The sequence below is a fragment of the Scyliorhinus torazame genome, chromosome 1 (genome assembly GCF_047496885.1).
Source record: "Scyliorhinus torazame isolate Kashiwa2021f chromosome 1, sScyTor2.1, whole genome shotgun sequence".
NCBI classification, from domain to species: domain Eukaryota; kingdom Metazoa; phylum Chordata; class Chondrichthyes; order Carcharhiniformes; family Scyliorhinidae; genus Scyliorhinus; species Scyliorhinus torazame.
Window position 1 is genome coordinate 99,625,384 of NC_092707.1, and position 20,101 is coordinate 99,645,484.

At 45.6% G+C, this 20,101-nt stretch overlaps 1 protein-coding gene across 6 annotated transcripts in view; it reads left to right on the top strand.

Moving 5' to 3' along the window:
• The window catches only part of depdc5 (DEP domain containing 5, GATOR1 subcomplex subunit), a 265,638-nt gene extending 245,940 nt beyond the window's left edge, over window positions 1-19,698 (top strand). For 4 of the 6 annotated variants that reach the window (XM_072498564.1, XM_072498581.1, XM_072498572.1 and 1 more), the window contains 2 exons: window positions 12,252-12,334; window positions 14,562-17,026. In XM_072498564.1, coding sequence (XP_072354665.1) covers window positions 12,252-12,334; window positions 14,562-14,857 — 379 coding nt within the window. In that variant the 3' untranslated portion in view covers window positions 14,858-17,026. Of the gene's footprint in view, window positions 1-12,251; window positions 12,335-14,561; window positions 17,027-19,461 lie in introns of those variants that run through there. The other 2 variants (XM_072498598.1, XM_072498604.1) reach the window with 2 other exon arrangements.
• The last annotated feature ends 403 nt before the right edge of the window (window positions 19,699-20,101 follow it).

Here is a 20,101-nt window from a genome sequence, read left to right on the forward strand (position 1 = left end):
CCTCTCCCCCCCCCACCCAAAACTGACTTTCTCCCAAGCCGTTGTTCCAGCTTTTGGGGTCAATCTCTAGCCTGGAGCAGTCTTAGGATGCAGACATTGAACAATCTGTGTGCACGAAGCAAGGATCCACTGAGGACCCAGCGGGGCTGGCGAATCACAGGCTGATAGATGGTAGGACGGTGTGTTTCTGTGCATTTTTAATGAGGCATGAGGTGGACAATCCCATGCGAACACAAGCCATTGGAGCCAGCAGGATAAAAGGCGCTTTTCCTATCTGCCGCCACACTAAGCCAACGGAGGGGAGTATCCCCCCCCGCCGTCTTTCAAAGTATTTTAAAAAGTGAAATGAAGTTGGGATTTGAAACAGTGATGTCACTGAGAGCATTATGGCCAGAGCTTGAACTAAAGCACTGTCGCAGTGTTGTGACCTTGGCTCGCTTGGAAATGGTGTGAGACATGTGTCCATTGGATGACTAAGAAAATTGGATTATAAATGTACTGGGCAATTTAAGGGTTAAATGCCTGGGGTTAGAATGTGGTCTGACTGCTATGGTCATGTTTTAAGATAAGGCCATAAGCTATAGAAGCAGAATTAGGCCATTCGGCCCATCGGGTCTGCTCCGCCATTCAATCATGACTGATATGTTTCTTATCCCCATTCTTCTGCCTTCTCCCTTAATCCCTGATCCCCTTATTCATCAAGAACACCAGATTTGTGCATGAGGTGCCGTTACCTACAGGGCTACAGACCAAGAGCTGGAAGATGGAATTAGACAGAATAGTTATTTCTTAGAACATAAGAACTAGGAGCAGAAGTAGGCAGTTTAGCCTCTGGAGCCTCATCAATCGTTCAATATGATCATGGCTGATCTCATCAAACCTTATCTCCACCGTCCTGCTTGTTCTCTGTAACCCTTCAATCCATCACTAAATAAAAATCTGTCTAACTCCTCCTTAAATTTACTCACTGTCCCAGCATCCACCGCACTCTGAGGTAGCGAATTCCACAGATTCACAACCCTTTGTTATAAGTAGTTTCTCCTCATCTCTGTTTTAAATTTGCTATCCCTTATGCTGAGACTATGACCTCTCGTTTTAGAATGCACCGCAAGAGGAAGCATCCGCTCCACGTCTACTTTATCCATACCTTTTAGCAGCTTGTATACCTCAATTTGATTCCCCTTCATTCTTCTAAACTCCAGAGAGTATAGGCCTAAACTGCTCAATCTCTCTTCATATGACAAACACCCACCACTCATCTCTGGAATTAATCTAGTGAACCTCTTCTGAACTGCCTCCAATGCCACTACATCACTAAGGGGATCAAAACTGCACAATACTCCAGGTTTTGTCTCACCAATGCCTTGTATAGTTGCAACAACACTTCCTTACCTTTATACTGTATTCCGTTAGCTATAAATGCCAATATTCCATTTGCTTTCTTTATTACCTGCCGTACCTGCATGCTAGTTTCCTGTGACTCATGAACGAGGACACCCAGATCCCTCTGCACCAAAGCTCCCTGAAGTCTCTCCCCATTTCGATAATATGTTGCCTTTCCATTTTTCCAACCAAAATGGATGACCTCACACACGTTAAACTCCAAATGTCACATTTTGGCCCACTCACCGAACATTTATATCCATTTATAAATTTCTTATTTCCTCAGTACAACTTAGTGTCCCACCTATTTTAGTGTAATCTGCAAATTTAGCAATAGAATCTTCTAGCCCTGTATCCAAGTTGTTAATACATATTGTAAATAGTTGGGACCCAAGGACCGAACCCTGTGACACCCCACTAGTTACATATTGCCATCCAGAAAAAGACCCATTTATCCCGACTCTCTGTGTTGTGTCAGTCAGCCAGTCTTCTACCCAATCTAATAAATTGCCCCAAACCTCATGTGATCTCACCTTGTATATTAACCTTCTATGCGGCACCTTATCAAATTCCTTCCGGAAAACCAGATATACTACATCTACAGGATCCCCAATATCCACTTTGCTTGTCATATCTTCAAAGAACTCTAGCAAATTAGTCAAACATGATTTACCCTTCATAAAATCATGCTGACTCTGATGGATTGTGTTTTGACTTTACAAATGTCCTGATATTCCTTAATAATAGATTTGAACAATTTTCCAACAATAGATGTTCAACGATCTGGTCTATAGATCTGCCTCCCTCCCTTTTTGAGTAAGGGCGTTACGTTAGCATTTTTCCAATCCACTGGAACCTTTCCTGTGTCCAAGGAATTTTGGAATATTATAACCATTTGATCCACTATCTCTGCTGTCACTTCCTTTAACACACTCGGATCTAGGCGATCAGGCCCGGGGGACTTGTCTGCCTTCAATCCTAATAGTTTGTTGAGTACTGTTTCCATATTGATGCTGATTGTTCTAAGTTCCACCCTTTCCATTACCTCTGAATTACCCAATCCTATAGGGATGGTTCTCGTGTCACCACCGTGAAAACTGAGGCACAATGTTGATTTAACATTTCCGCCATTTGTGTTCCCTACTATTAATTCTCCATTTTCATCTTCCAAGGGACCAATATTCACTTTAGCGACTCTCTTCCCGTTTATGTATCCTTTTTGATATTTTGCGCTGGCTTTCTTTTGTAATTTACCTTCGCTCTTTTTATAACTTTTTTAGTAACCCTTTGTTTATGTTTGAAAGTTTCCCAATCTTCCAGCCTGCCACTGGCATTTGTAATATGATATACCTTAGTTTTTGTCTTAATAATGTCCTTAAACTCCTTGCATAGCCATGGATGTTTTTTTACCCCCTTACCATCTTTATTCCTCTCTTACTGAGAGAATTGAGTATCTCCTTAAACAACTGCCACTGCTATCCTACCTTTTAGCCTTCCTGTCCACTCTACTCGGGCCAAATCTATCCTCATGCCCATGTAGTTACCTTTGTTACCTTTTCGGGCAGCACGGTAGCACAGTGGTTAGCACAGTTACTTCACAGCTCCAGGGTCCCAGGTTCAATTCCCGGCTTGGGTCACTGTCTGTGTGGAGTCTGCACGTCCTCCCCATAACTGCGTGGGTTTCCTCCGGATGCTCCGGTTTCCTCCCACAGTCCCACAAAGATGTGCAGGTTAGGTGGATTGGCCATGCTAAATTGCCCTTAGTGTCCAAAAAGGTTATGTGGGGTTACAGGGATAGGGTGGAGGCATGGGCTTAAGTAGTGTGCTCTTTCAAGGGCCGGTGTAGTCTTGATGGGTCAAATGGCCTCCTTCTGCACTGTAAATTCTATGATTATTTAATTCCAGAATGCTAATGTGGGACTCCACTTTCTCCCCCCAAACTGAATTTTGAATTCTATAATAATTATAATCTTTATTATCACAAGTAGGCTTACATTAACACTGTGTTGCTAACTTTTGGTTGGTTCAATTGGCTCTGTTTTATAACCTTTGCTCTCGAGTCGCCAGATACCGCCACAAGGTTCAAGTAATGATCAATAACTCAATACACCAATTAGTAAGATTCAAATCAAAGCACATTTATTATACACAGTAATCACTACTCATGCACAAATTCTACTTCTAAGCTACTTCTACAACTAACAGGCCTATACTTAGCTTCGGACTGGCCCACCAGGTCAGGGGAACAAATGGCCTTTCATTCGGGTTCTGAGTATGCGGGATTCGAAGTTGGTACGGACTGGTAGCTAGGAGCGCCTATCTCGTAGCGAGCGTTGACTTAAGACTTACTGGATATCGGCGGCAGCTGAACCAGTCACTGTCAAGGGTTGGTTCGCGTTGCTGAGTGACTCGGTCAAGAGGAACCATTTGAACTTGGGGGCTTAACTTTATAGTCCCCAGGGGCTTCCCGCCTTTTGGGGCGGATCCTGTACCTGGTTCCAAGTGATTGGACCTCGTTCCAATCGCTTGGTTCGATTTCTCCAATACTGGAGCGGTTCCCTGATCGATGGGCGGTCTTGAGGTGTCCGTTAACCTCTTTTGTGTTGGCTCCTGCTGGCGCCGGGGAGTCTGGCTTGGCTTTGTTTATCCCAAATGTTTCGATTGTACCTGGGGACCGCTCATTAATATGTAGCTGGCTGCTACATTATTATGCAGATGGCTGCTTGTATCGATGCTGTCTGGGCTTTTGCAGAGTTTAATACACAGTAACTTGCACCTGCTAGTTTCTGCCTGTGTTGGCTGAATTTCCCTGCAGCCTTTGCTGTCCTCCATTTTACGTCGGGAGTTGACCAACCCAGGTGGCTACCACTGCAATTAAGTTACTGTGAAAAGCCCCTAGTCGCCACATTCATCACTATTCCCTAGAGGATCCTTAACTATGAGGTAATCAATTAATCTCCCTTCATTACACAATACCAAATCCAGAGTAGCCTGCTCCCTGGTTGGTCCCACAACATATTCAAATCCCAGACCTGGTCTCCTTGTAATCATGTCTCCGTAATCACCACCAGATCATGACCGAGATTCTCAGAGCGTCCGCACCGCAATCGCACCCGGCGCGGGGGCGGAGAATGGGGCGCCGGAGAATCGCTGTCAGTCGCGTGCCGCGGTCAACGCACTGCTGGTCGAAGGCTGTTGAAAGAGGCCCCCGCAGCGATTCTTCCTGGACGACTGGCCGAGTTCCCAGCGGCGTGGTTCACGTATGGTTCCACCCGGCGGGAGCTCGGAGTCGAGGCTGCAGTGGTCGTTCTGGTAGGGGGGCGGGGGGATCCGTCACCGGGGAGGGGGGGGGCCTCCACGACAGCCAGGCCCGCGATTGGAGCCAACGATCGGCGGGCTCGCGCCATCTGGGGGGGTGGGCCTACTTCTTTGGCGCCGGCCACTGTGTGGGCCCGCCATGTTGCCCGGGGCCGCCGCGCGTATGCGCGAACCTGCGGCCGGAAATTCAGGCCCCGTATTAGCAGCCAGAGCTGCATGGAGCACTCCAGGGCTCTGCTAACTGCCTTAAAAACGGAGAATCTAGAAAAAAGTCCAGAGTGACCCGCACCCGTTTTCTCGCAGCGTACGGACATAGCCCCATTATTGGAGAATCGCGCCCACTATCCTTTTGTCTCCATTTGGGCCGTTAACTCATTAATTTTATTCCAATTCTTCATGCATTTGGATGCTTTTAAATTTGTTCTATTGTCAAATTTCCCTACCCATTTATAATTCCTTGTTGCAAAAGTAAGCTTTATTATTGTGTTCCGTAGGCTTACATTAAAACTGCAATGAAGTTACTGTGAAAATCCCCTAGTCACCACACTCCGGCGCCTGTTCGAGTACGTTGAGGGAGAATTCAGAATGTCCAATTCATCTAATAATCACGTCTTTCGGGACTTGTGGGGGGAAACCCACGTAGACACGGGGAGAATGTGCAGACTTCACACAGACAGTGACCCAAGCCGGGAATCACACCCGGGTCCCTGGTGCTGTGCTGCAACAGTGTTAATCACTGTACTACCGTGCCCCCATTCTGTCTCTCACTTTTATTTTCTGTTAACCATCTGCCACATCGCCAACTTGTGCTCCTACCTCCTCCTTTATTTTGATTTTCTATTTTTCCGTGCAACTGAACCCTCCCCCCACCTATTCAGTTTAAAGCCCTGTCTGCAGCCCTAGTTATGCAATTCATCAATACTCTGGTCCCAGCATGAAAACCGTCCCATTGGAACAGGTCCCTCCTTCCCCAGTACTGGTGCCAATGTCTCATGAATTCGAACCCATTTCTCCCACACCAATCTTTAAGCCACAGATTTCCCTCCCTGTACTTTTTGTTTTAGAATTTACAGTGAAGGAGGAGGCCATTTGGCCCATCGAGTCTGCACCAGCGCGTGGAAAGAGCACCCTACTTAAGACCACTCCTCCACCCTTTTCCAGTAATCCCACCTGACCTTTTGGACACTAAGGGGCAATTTAGCATGGCCAATCCACCTAACCTGCACATCTTTGGACGGTGGGAGGAAACCAGAACACCCGGAGGAAACCCACGCAAACACGGGGAGAACGTGCAAACTCCACATGGACAGTCACCCGAGGCCGGAATTGAACCTGGAACCCTGGAGCTGTGATGCAGCAGTGCTAGCCACTGTGCCGCCCCTGTGTCAATTATCTTGTTTTAAAAAAAAAACGTTCTGCAGGGCCTGGGTGATTTTATCAGCCAGCAGGAGAAATTGACAAAGGAATGTGTTTTTCAGTCTGGGCTAATACATAGCAGTGTGCCCTGGGGAGTTAATGTGCTTTCAGTCGCTGGAAAGCTAATTTGTTTTTAGCTTGTGGAGATTATGTCAGTGCTGGTGGGGCTAAGAGAGTTTTGGAGAAAGGCTTTTAGAACTGAAATCTGATCTGGGGACCTTTTTTTTTAGACCACAAGTAAAGGCAGTTCTCCTTCCCTGTAGGAGAGTTTTAATAGAAAAGTAATATTTTAAAAGCAGAGCAGTCTTGTCTAAAGCCAAGCAAGAGGCTGAAACAACTCCGATGAAGCAGCTATTTGAAGATATTCAACCAGAGTCTGAAAGGATTCTAACCAGAGGCAGAATCTATTCTGTAAAGCAAGGATTACTGACGGATCCCCCGCTCCCCACCAGGACGGCCACCGCAGCCGCGACTTCGAGCTCCCGCCGAGTGGACCCATACATGTACCACACCGGCAGGAACTCGGCCGGTCGTCCACGGAGAATCGCCGCGGGGGCCTCTTTAAGCTAGATTGAGAACTGTATGTTTCTTTGTTGTTTAATGGAAAATTGAGTAGTAGCGTTAAGAGGTAATTGTAAGCTGTTCTTCTTCAGATGTGACCAAATTGTCACAGAGAGTGACAAAGTATTGGAGGTTTTGCCAGGCTTAAAAGTGGACAAATCTCCAGGTCCAGATGAAGTATGTCCCAGGATGTTGTGGAAAGCAAAGGAGGAGATTTCAGGGGTTCTGACCCAATTTTTTAATTCCTCTCTGGCCTCAGGGGAGGTGCCAGAGGACTGAATAACAGCTAATGTGGTCCTACTATTTAAGAAAGGTTGGAGAGATAAGCCAGAGAACTACAGACCAGTGAGTCTCATGTCAATGGTAGGGAAACTATTGGAGAAAATTCTGAAGGAGAGAATCTATCTCCATTTGGAGAGTCAAGGTTTGATCAGGAATAGTCAGCATGGCTTTGTCGGAGGGGGGCCAATCCTAGCAAATTTGATTGAATTTTTTGAGGAAGTGACCAGGTGTGTAAATGAGGGTAGTGCAGTTGATGTAGTGTATATAGATTTCAGTGAAGCCTTTGACAAGGTCCCACGTGGGAGACTTATAAAGAAGGCAAATGCACATGGGATACAGGGTAATTTGATAATGAACATATAGACGGATGGTCAAATGGGCAGAAAAGTGGCAGATGGAATTTAACCCTGAAAAGTGTTTTGAAGCAGTAATGTGACAAGGAAGTATTCAATGAGTGGCCTGACACTGAGAAGTTCTGAGGAACAAACGGACCTTGGGGTGTTTGTCCATAGATCTCTGAAGGCAGAAGGGCAGGTTAATAGGGTGGTGAAAAAGGTATATGGGACACTTGCTTTTATCAGTCAAGGCATAGGTTAAAAAAGCAGGGAGTTATGTTGGAGTTGTATGGAATTTTGGTGAGTACTATGTGCAATTCTGGTCGCCACATTATAGGAAGGACGCGATTGCACTGGAGGGATGTGCAGAGGCGATTCACCGGAATGTTGCCTGGGATGGACCATTTCAGTTAGGAAGAGAGATTGGATAGGCTTGGATTGTTTTCGCTGGAGCAGAGAAGTCTGAGAGGCGACCTGATCGAGATGTACAGGATTATGAGGGGCATGGACAGGGTGGATAGGGAGCAGCTGTTCTCTTTAGTTGAAGGGTCAGTTACGATGGGACACAAGTTCAAGGTCAGGGGCAGGAAGTTTAGGGGCATTTGAGGAAAAAACTTTTTACCCAGAGAGGTGACGATCTGGAATGCACTGCCTGGGAGGGTGGTAGAGGCAGGTTGCGTCATATCCTTTAAAAAGTACCTGGATGAGCACTTGACACATCATAACAGTGCAATGGGCCAAATACTGGCAAATGGGATAAGGTAGGCAGGTCAGGTGTTTTTCATGCTTCGGTGCAGACTCGAAAGGCCTATGTTATTCTGTGAAGTTAAAAGTTTAATATTGTGTTTATATTAAAAATTTTGTTATAGAAATACCAAAGCCCTATTTTTTTCAGGCAATCACTCCTGGGGCAAGTCATTCTTTCCACACTGTCTTAAAATAAACTAATATTGGTGTTTTGATCGAGTATCCTAGCCACTATTGGGGTCTGGACAGTCTATTGTCATCAACTCACCTTCACAATGGCTGTTGTTGGATTGCAGCTGGTAAAAAGCCAAGTCCTTCAACTTGATATTTAATATTAACAGCAATCCATTTTCTTAAAGTGCATTTATATAGCACCTTTACCATCCCAAGCAAAGACCACAGAGTAAAGAGTCATTGTTTCATGTGAGTCCAGAATCAAAAGTCCAATGGTGTATGCCTTCACAGAAGGTGGCAGGTTGAAAACTGATGCTGGATAATTCACGTTTCCTGTAGGGATGACTTCTATGTTGAGATAGTCAAGCAAGATGTAGACAATGGTATAGAAGTTCAGATGTCCCAGTAGAAACATTGCGGGTGGGGCAGACGTTCAAACCTGGACACAACCCCTTTTCAGATCTGCAGTTTGGTAGATGACAGACTGATTTGCAGTACAGCAAGACACTAAGTGGTTCTTCCAGCTTGTGGGGGAGGGGGCATGTTACGTGACCCCAACTCTCCACTTTAGCCTTTGTCTGGGTTCCTCAGATTGTTAATTTTCTACCATTAAGAATTTGAAAGGAAGGTTGCAGGGTACTTTGTCCTAGCACACGACTCAGCTCCTGGTGGCCAGACTTGGTTTATGAAAGGAGAATGGCCTTTGCATAATTTCCTTTTAATATGGTCTGTATAGTCCATACTGGTCATTAGTGTCTCTTCAGAAATAACAAGGTGCAACTTCCTTTGATACTGCCAGATTATCTTCTGTTATTCAAAGGTCACAGCCAGACATGGCTTCAGTCATTTTAAAAGGTTAGTGGCCTGTTTGAAAATTATAGAAATTGGGCATGATGATATATATATATATCTGTAATATTTCAGAACAAATGTAGTGAGAGTTCTTAGCCTCATTACAGCAGGTACTTACATTCAGATGCCAGTGAGTTAAGCTCACTGCGGGTGGGGAAGCATGGTGTACAGGGTCATGCTTCCCCTGGCCAGAGAGGAATACAGATGCCTGTGTTTAAACTCAGTGCTGTCAACGTTCACCATTCAACACTGTCAATCTGGTGTAACAGTTGGGGTTGCGAAAAATTGGGAAGATTCTGGGCGGGAGTGTTCGCGGTGTTAGCCAGGATAGTGATGGAGGGGGTGGACCCAGACCCTTTAGTGGCGATATTTGGGGTTTCAGAGAAGCCGGAGCTCATGGAGAGGAGGAAGGCCGATGCCTTGGCCTTCGCCTCTCTGATTGCACGTCAGCAAATTTTGCTGGAGTGGCGGTCGGCATCGCCACCGGGGGTAGCAGCATGGTTGGGTGACCTCTGCGACTTCCTGTGATTAGAGAAGATAAAGTATGAGTTAAGGGGCTCTTCAGGGGAGTTTGAGGAAAGGTGGGGGATGTTTGTGACCGTGTTTGAGGGGCTGTTCGTCGCCGGGGAGGAGGGGTGAAAAAGAGGAAAATTCTGTACAGACTGTATAGTTGATTGTTGGGAAGTATGTTTCCAAAGAACAAAGAAAAGTACAGCACAAGAACAGGCCCTTCGATCCTCCAAGCCTCCACCGACCATGCTGCCCGTCCAAACTAAAATCTTCTACACTTCCGAGGTCCGTTTCCCTCTATTCCCATCCTATTCATGTATTTGTCAAGATGCCCCTTAAACGTCACTATCGTCCCTGATTCCACCACCTCCGGTTGCGAGTTTCAGGCACCCACTACCCTCTGTGTAAAAAAAACTTGCCTCGCACATCTCCTCTAAACTTTGCCCCTCGCACCTTAAACCTATGCCCCCTAGTAATTGACCCCTTTACCCTGGGAAAAAGTCTCTGACTATCCACTCTGTCTATGCCCCTCATAATTTTGTAGACCTCTGTCAGATCGCCCCTCAACCTTCTTCGTTCCAGTGAGAACAAACCAAGTTTATTCAACCTCTCCTCATAGCTAATGCCCTCCATACCAGGCAACATCCTGGTAAATCTCTTCTGCACCCTCTCTAATGCCTCCACATCCTTCTGGTAGTGTGGCGACCAGAATTGAACACTATACTCCAAGTGTGGCCTAACTAAGGTTCTATACAGCTGCAACATGACTTGCCAATTTTTATACTCAAAGCCCCGGCCAATGAAGGCAAGCATGCCGTTTGCCTTCTTGACTACCTTCTCCACCTGTGTTGTCCCTTTCCCTGGGTGTTTATTCGCTGTAACCTGTTTTGATACATGTTTGTTATAAAATGCATTTTTTTAAAAGAAAATCTGGTGTAACAGGGCCACAAGATGATGGGGTGAATCATAGAAAAGTTACAGTGCAGAAGGAGGCCATTCGGCCCATCTTGTCAGTGCCAGCCCGACGACACCCAGGTGCTCTTTCTAATCCCACCTTCCTGCACTCGATCCATAACCCTGTAGTTCAGAGCACTTAAGGTGCAGATCCAGGTACCTTTTAAATAGTTCAGGGTCTCTGCCTCCACCACCAACTCGGGCTGTGAATTCCAGACTCCCACTACCCTCTGCATAAAAATGTTTTTCCTCGTGTCCCCTCTACACCTTCTGCCACTTATCTTGAATCTCTGTCCCCTGGTTTGAGAATTCCCCACCAGGGGTAACAATTTTAACCTGTCCACCCTATCTCTTCCCTTCATAATTTTGTTCACCTCAACTAAGTCACCCCTCAGCCTTCTTTGTTTCAAGGAAAATAACTGCAACCTATCCAATCTCAACTCGTAGCCGCACTTTTCTAATCCTGGCAATATTCTTGTAAACCTCCTCTGCACTCTCTCCAGAGCAATAACGTCCTTCCTGTAATGTGGCGACCAGAACTGCACACAATATTCCAGCCGTGGCCTCACCAGTGTTTTATACAATTCTAACATTATATATGCTTACTTTTATATTCTACACCTCTGCCATTGTAGGAGAGCATTCCATATGCTTTCTTAACAACCTAGTCTACTTGAACTACTGCCTGTAGGGACCTGTGTAGCTCTACACCAAGATCTCTCACTTCATTTACTCCTCATAATATATTCCCATTTATTGTGTATTCCCTGCAACTGTTTGACCTCCCTAAATGCACAACCTCTCACTTCTCTGTGTTAAATTCCATCTGCCACTTTATCATCCACTCTACCAATCCATCTATATCATTTTTAAGGTTATAGCTATCCTCTACACTGTCCACCACTCGGCCAATGTTTGTGTCATCTGCAAATTTCCCAATCATGCTCTCTATATTCGCATCCAAATCATTAATATATAACACAAACAGTAAGGGTCCCAACACCAAGCCATGTGGAACACCACTTCAAACAACTTTCCAATTGCAATGGCAGCCATCGACCGTTTTATTTCCTGTTATTAAGCCAACTTTTTATCCAGTTTGCCACATTGCCCTGTATCCCATGGGCTTTCACTTTCTTGAAGTGCAACGGTTGGGGGTAAGTTGCTGACGATGCCTAAATTGGTGAACTCTAGATAATGTAACAAAAACAAAGTGCTGGGAAAACGCAGCAGGTGTGGCAACATCTGTCGAGAGAGAACCAGAGTTAATGTTTCGAGTCCAATGCCACCCTCCTTCAGAACTGGAATTCTTCAGATAATGTAAACCTTGTGGGATTGGCAACATCCCAGAATTATCTTCCAGTCTCTCGGAATTAATCTTCTGATGCTGTAAGTAATCCAGTAGCTCAATCATGGGCAAAATTTAAAGCATAGTTTTACTTTGTCTACCCCGCCCACCCCCTCGCCAACTCACACCAGCTTCTCTCCTCTTATCACCCCCTCCCCCCCCCACAGCACCCTAATGCACTCATGCTGCCCTCCCCTCCTAGCAATAGCATTGGGTATTGCAGTGTCCTTACTGTCACCCGCACCCTGATCAGTGAAGTCAGGACCTACCAGTCTAGTCTGTGGGGGTTCGGCTGCACATTCCCAGAGGCCAGGCTGCCCCAGAGGCCAGGTTTTCTGCTTACATTCATCTTTCTTATCTCCCTGTTGCAGGTTTGGTTTTGTCCAAGACAAGTACACGGCCTCGGCCTTTAACTTCCCAGCAGAGAATAAACCGCAATACATTCATGTCACAGGTGAGTTCTGGGTTTGGAGTGTAGGTATATTCATGTATTGCTCAGACTGACTGTGTAAGAGTGCCAGTACCACAGGTACTGAACCCCTAACAGATGGGAAATATGCTTTCTCACCCATCTAGAAGCTGTTCCACAGGACATCAAAAGCCTCCTGCATGAGTCGGATCTGCTCAGAATGAACGATTCTCCATTTTGTATATGGAAAATTGAAGGGCTTTCTCTTTGCATTTTAAAAGTAACCTTTTTTAAAAATCCTTCGTTTTTCACTCTAGTTTTCTTTGTTTCCTGCTCTGTACTCCTCAGCTATGAGGGTATGTAGTCATTCTCTGTCACTAATCCCTGGGATGTATACAGTGGGGTCTCGGTCCTCAACTCCCCTGCAGAGAATCTGCTGGTGTCTCCTCAGACACCCAACTGTCCAGTGGGGACTCTGCTGCTGTGAAGGCTCACAGACTCCAACCAGTAGTACGGTTTGATCAATAACAGGAGAAAATTAATAGCATTATCTTTGTGAAAATGACTGCTAAATATTCCAAAATAGCCCAAGATTTCCTTCCCCAGCACCATTCTCCCGAGCAACACACGACTTGTGCAATGAAATTACATTGTTAGCATAAAGTTAACTCCTTAGTAAGCAGCTCCTTTATCTTCTTAAACATGAACTGCTTTTAATATCTCCAGTTGCCAATAATAAATTACAGCACAAGAGTAAAATACCGTGGCTGCTGGAATTCTGGAAATGCCCTACAGGTCAGGCAGCATGTGTAGAGAGAAAAAATTTCAGCTTGACGTCCTTTTATCAGAACCAGAAGATGTTAGAAGTGGACTGCTTTTAAGCAAGATCTAGAAAAGCAGTGGAGAAAGGGGGCAGGGGAAGCGCAAAAGGGAAGTTCAGCAACAGAGTAGAGGATTATGGTACAGAGGGGTCTGGGTGTCCAGGAACATGAATCACAAAACGTTTGCACGCAGACACAGCAAGTAAGTTGAATGCTGTTGTTGGGGAATGGAATTGTAATTTTCTTATTTAGCTGATGTTGTGCATCGCTGACTGGGCCAGCATTTATTGCCCATCCCTAATTGTCCTTGAACCAAGTCGTTTGTTAGGCCATTTCCGGGGACATTCGAGAGTTGTTGTGGGTCTGCAGTAGGCCAGACCGGGTGAGGACCACAGGTTTCCTTCCCTAAAGGGACATTAATGAGCCAGATGGGTTTTTACCAGAATGAAAATGAAATGAAATGAATCGACAATGGTTTCATGGTCATCATTCGACCTTTTGTTGCATTGAATTCAAATTTCACAAACTCGGGTGGGATTTGAAACCCCAGTCCCCAGAGCAGTCCCCAGGATCTCTGGATTACTAGTCCAGTCACAATCCCACTACGCCACTGCCCCCCCCCCCGGAATAAAAAGCATGGAGGTTTTGCTGCAACTATATAGGGTGTTGACAAGGAAAAAGATCCTGGAGTACCGTGCACACTTATGCTCTCCTTTGTTAAGAAGTTATATAGTTGCATTGGAAGCAGTTCAGAAAAGGTTCACTTGACTGATTCCTGGGCGGAAGGAGCGATGACAAACAGCTGAGTGGGTCGGGCCCATACTCCTTGGAGTTTGAAAGAATGAAAGATAATTTATTGAAACATACAAGATCCCGAGGGCAATTCCAGCGTGGATACGAAGAGGATGTTTCCTCTTGAGGTCGAGTCGAGAACTAGGAGACAACAGTTTAAAAATTAGGCGTTTTCCATTTAAGCCTGTTGCCGAGGCCAACATGGCCTTCAGTAGCTGAATGGTCGCCTTCTGTGCTGTAACCATTCTGTGATTCAAATAGGGTGTAAATGGTCACAGCACAGTAACAGTGGAAAATCTGTGAAGCAGCGTGAGTTGCCACAAACTTGGAATGTGGCGCAAGGAAGGCAGGCAATCCGCAGGGGTGCAGACTCTTCCGACCAAGCATGAACCAAAGGGTGATCTCCACCCGGAACACTAGCCCATACCTACACTCCCGTTGGCCCTGTGTGGGCCATTCTGCATTAGCAGCATCTGCTATACTAATATTCCAAAATAAAAAGAGAAACTCTCAGATTTTGTTGACTGGATCATACACAATGTCAGGACCACAATGAAAAGTGTGAGTTTAACCTGTGGTTTGCCCCCAATGTGGGCAGTATTCCATCTGTTCAGGCAATCTGTTAACTCCAACTTGATGTTTTACTTTGCTTACCCCAGGTACTGTATTTCTTCAGTTGCCATATTCCAAACGCAAGTTCACCAGCAGCCAGCAGAGACGGCGGAGGAACTCCACCAGTTCCAGCACCCAGAGCCTTTTCGGTGAGGAGAAGATTGGCTACAATTGGGCCTACAACACCATGCTGACCAAAACCTGGCGATCCAGTGCCACTGGTGACGAGAAGTTTGCTGATCGCCTGCTCAAGGACTTTAACGACTTCTGCTGCAACAGGGAAAACCGTCTGGTCAGCTTCTGGGAGAGCTGCCTGGAGAAAATGCATTCCAGTGCACCCTGAGAGGGAGAGGTGGAACAAAATGGCTGGGAAAAGCAGGGAACACCGTGAGGCTCTGTGTAAAAGCAGATCTCCAGCTGATGGCACAAACATCTATTCTTTGCCGATTGGAAGCACGTTCAATATCCATCATTTGCTTGGGTCAAGTTGTAATTCTGCATGACGCTAGTCTGCAGTGTAACATGCATTCCAGTTGGTGCATGAGATTCCCCAAATGATGCTTACGTCCCAGTCAGCCTTAGCTATACATATGGTCACGTTGACTATGAATCTAGAGATGATCGCCATTTCAGTGACCCTGATAAAAGCCCGGCGCAGGATAGCTGCTGAATCTGATCGGGCGGAGTAGGAGTGAGTTCCTGTGAGTGAGTCTCAGCAATGAATGATTTGAAAGGAATTGCGGAGGAATCCAAGCGAAAGAAACTACGTTTGCTGACGTTTCTCCAATACTCATTATCCAGTCAGATCTCTCCATTAACAAACTTCTCTGTGTGTGGCTCTTGCTAATTTCGAACCTCAGTGGTATGAGCTCATTAGAATGACTGACCTCAGCCCCGACACTTTGTAACTTTGTGCCTCTGCCTGGAACTGTACTCAAATGTCAAGTCCAGATAACGATTAACTTAGTTCTCGTATTCATTATTTATTTAAGCTATTGTGCAGTGAATACTTTTCAGTTTTGCTTAGGAGGAAATGGAAGGGAGGCTTCATGTCGAGCAGAAGCTTCCAATGGAATTTAGAAATCTCTGCATGCTATTGCCCAGTCCCAGGCAGCCTTGCCCAGCACAGACCAGATCACAAGCAGTACAGTTGTGACCGGCTTCTGAATTCTAACACATCTGTAGCATACAAGCCCCTACATGGGACACTTATGCACTGTCAGCCATATCATATCTTTTATTCAGTGGTTCCTCCTGGCATTTTACTTTTCCATTACTTTCTTCTGCTCTCCTTCCCTTCCCCAATATGCACACTACCCCAGGGTCTGTATTCTCAGTTCATTTGGAAGCGGTGGGGGTCAGGGGAGAAGGTGCTGAGTAAGGGGAGTCTGCACGTGAGAGGATAAGAGGAACATTCGAGCCTCTGCTCTACTAATCAAATCTCAGTCACTTCTATTGAATGAACCCCAAAATTGAGCTCAAACTTTGAAGTCCCTTCAATTTATTTGTTAATTTACATAGTTTGTGTAATATAATAGATATATCATATATTCATCTATACTCTCGGTCAACCTAGTTACTCAAATGGTAAACCAGGGCCACTGGCGCAAGAAGTGTGCATCCCTCCTGCACCGGTGTCCCGCTGGGTGTACAGACACTGTCCCTCCTGCACCGGTATCCCTCTGAGTGTACAAACACTGTCCTTCCTGCATGAGGGTCCCTCTGGGTGTACAAACACTGTTCCTCCTGCACCGGGGTCCCTCTGAGTGTACAAACACTGTCCTTCCTACATGAGGGTCCCTCTGGGTGTACAGACACTGTCCCTCCTGCACCGAGGTCCCTCTTCACCAGGGTCCCTCCGAGTATACAAACCTTGTCCCTCTATTTGGGGGTCCCTCTGAATGTGTAAATCCAACCCCTCTTGCCTGATGTTCCTCTATGTCCAACGGCAGGTGCGTTCCATACACTCTATTGAGACAGCATGGCCTGGAAAACTGCTGTTGTTGAAGCTTGAGGCACAGGCGTGGCACAACATTTATTGAGCACATTTTTCACACAGTATCTTGGTGTAATTCCTGGATAACTTGCCATATTAGAACCCGGAGACTATGGGAATTTGTTTAATGTTGTGCAATTATTGTGTGATGCTCTTAATTCCTCTCCTCAAAATATCACCACTTCCAGTGACTGATCTGTAAACTCCAATACTCCTAGTGTTTGACTGTACCTCTGGAGCTATTGTCAGTGGTACAGGCATTGTCTCCACTTAGACTGCTTCTGGGCCTGTCCATCTAACTGACAAATACACTATTAACATATCCTCAGCTTTATCTTCAAAATTTATATTTGCAAATAAAAAGCAAAAAAAAGACCCTTCAGCTTTATTTTTTTTCAAACAATTTTTGTAATTTTGTGTTGAAATATGTTGGTCTGTGCAATGGTCAAGAACAAGATAAAGTAATTCATGGATAGATTTCCAGTCTCAATAAATATTCAATTATGGTTTTTTTCACTTTGAGATGTTAACTGTCAAAACAATTAAAGCAACGGGGAGAGGCAGCCTCGGCGAGATCTCCACTTCTACAGTTTTTGGCTAGGCCGGAGAAATGACCTTTTACCAGGGAGGCAGTGGCATAGTGGTATTGTCACTGATTCAGTAAACCAGAGTAATGCTCTCAGGACCCAGGTTCAAATCGCGCCACTGCAGATGGTAAAATTTGAATTCAATAAAAATCTGGAATTATAAGTCTAATGATGACCATGAAACCATTGTCGAAAAAAAATCTATCTGGTTCACTAATGTCCTTTAGGGAAGGAAATCTGTCATCCTTACCTGGTCTGGCCGACATGTGACTCCAGACCCACAGCAACATGGTTATTGGCCCTCGAGGGCAATTAGGGACAGGCAATAAATGCTGGCACAGCCTGCGACGCTCATGTCCCATGAACGAATATTAAAAAAAGGGACTTTGGGACACACCTTCAGAAAGGGAGCAAATGGGGAAGAAAGAAACTTGAGTCTCCGCAAACCCACAGCGGCTCATTCTGTATCTGGAAGGACCCTAAGCTTGCACGAGATGGGCATTTTGACTAATTGAAGGAGCAGCTTTGACATTTTAAAACACAAATTAGACATTTAACAGGCAGGCGCAGGATTTGAATCCCGCACTTGCAAGAGGCAGTTTGATTACTGCTGCTGTGTGAACCATCAGGTTTGGTAGAAGCAGAAAATGCTGTGTTAAGAACGGCTCTCACATCAAGCACAGCTGCAGGTACGGTGTCTGCCAGGAGGATGAAAGCCTTGTATCGCCAGAACCCGCTGGGGAGCATAATATTAATCTTTATTAGTGTCACAAGTAGGCTTACATTAACACTGCAATGAAGTTACTGTGAAAATCCCCTAGTCGCCATGGCCGTGCACCTTTTTTTGGGGGAAAAAACTGGGCTGTTCTATAGAAGCAGGCGATCAGCTGAGAATATGAGGTGAACAAATTAAACAAAGCCCAAATATAATTAAGTTAAGTATAGATTGTACCACATAGCTGCTGTGCCCCGAGGGTTCCCCTTTACTTCCCCCTCAAGAATCCCATGAACAAATAAAAAATAATGTTAGTTGACAGGGCAGCACGGTGGTGCAGTGGTTAGCATTGCTGCCTACGGCACTGAGGACACGGGTTCGAATTCCGGCCCTGGGCCACTGTCCCGTGTGGCATTTGCACATTCTCCCCGTACCAGCCTCCCCGAACAGGCGCCGGAATGTGGCGACTAGGGGCTTTTCACAGTAACTTCATTTGAAGCCTACTTGTGACAATAAGCGATTTTCATTTTTCTGTATGGATTTCACCCCCGCAACCCAAACATGTGCAGGATAAGTAGACTGGCCAAGCTAAATTGCCCCTTAATTGGAAAAAATAATTGGATACTTTAAATTTATTTTAATAGTGGAGAATTCAGTGATGGTAATGCCATTCAATGTCAAAGCCGATGGTTGGAATTGTTCATGTTGAAGATGGTCATTGCCTGGCACTTGAGGCATGAATGTTACTTGCCACTTATTAGCCCAAGCCTGGATGTTGTCCAGGTCGTGCTGCATCTGGACATAGACTGCTTCAGTGTCTGACAAATCGTTAATGGTATTGAATATTGTTCACTGAAGACTGCACATCCCCACTTCTGACCTTATGATAGATGGAAGGTCATCGATGAAACAGCTGAAGAAGCTGGCTGGTCCTCGGACACTACCCTCGGGAGCTCCTGCAGTGATGTCCTGGAGCTGAGATGATTGAATTCCAATCACCACAACCATCTTTCTTTGTGCTAGGTATGACTCCAAGCAGTGGAGAAATTCCCCCCCCCCCCCCCCCCCCCAATTCCCATTGAGTCCAGTTTTGCTCTGTCTCCTTGATACCACACTCGGTCAACAGTGGCTTTGATGTCAAGGTCAGTCGCTCTCACCTCACTTCTGGCATTCAGCTCTTTTGTCCATGTTTGAACCAAGGCTGTAATGAGGTCAGGAACTGAGTGACCCTGGTGGAACCCAAACTGAGTGTCATCGAGCATGAGTGGACTGTTTCAGTGCTCTGGCAGGGCAGAAGCTTGATTTGAGAGGTTCAAACATGGAGGTCTGGGAAAGATGGTTTTGAGTTAGGAGGTGAGAACACATTCAAGGACTTTGGAGAGGAAAGGGTGATACCGTGTGTTACAGATAAAGCTGAGAGAGCAAAGAAACCCCTGTTTCCTTCCCTTAATGTCCATAATCAGTGTGTTTTTCAAATGTAAGATGTGTTTCTTAATCCCCAAGTGTGGTCAATCTTAATAAACATAGAACATACAGTGCAGAAGGAGGCCATTCAGCCCATCGAGTCTGCACCGACCCACTAAAGCCCTCACTTCCACCCTATCCCCATAACCCAATAACCCCTGCTAACCTTTTTTTTGGACACTAAGGGCAATTTTAGCATGGCCAATCCACCTAACCTGCACGTCTTTGGACTGGGAGGAAACCGGAGGAAACCCACGCAGACACGGGGAGAACATGCAGGCTCCACACAGACAGTGACCCAGCGATGAATCGAACCTGGGACCCTGGCGCTTTGAAGCCACAGTGCTAGCCACTTGTGCTACCGTGCTGACCCTACAGCTGTAATTTTTCATGGGTTTGAATAAAGAACATTGTTTATTCAAGTATTTATCACAAAAGCTTAATGTTAAAATCATGTACTCACCACACATACCAGGAAAATACAGTTAAAGAGGATAGTGCGCTTTTACAAGCTACAAATAAAGGAATAGTTTGTAAGTCATGTGATTGGCCCAGTGCAGACTCGGTGAAAAAAGAGTTTATTTCCATTCTTGTATGCGCCTAGGTGAATTCAATAATCAAAGCCTTGGCAAGGGGTGGATTTTTCAGCAGGTCACAAAGTTATAATATAACCTTTTTTGTCACAAGTAGGCTTGCATTAACACTACAATGAAGTTACTGTGAAAATCCCCTAGTCGACACAATACAGCGCCTGTTCGGGAACACTGAGGGAGAATTCAGAATGCCCAATTCACCTAACAAGCATGTCTTTTGGTTCTTGTGGGA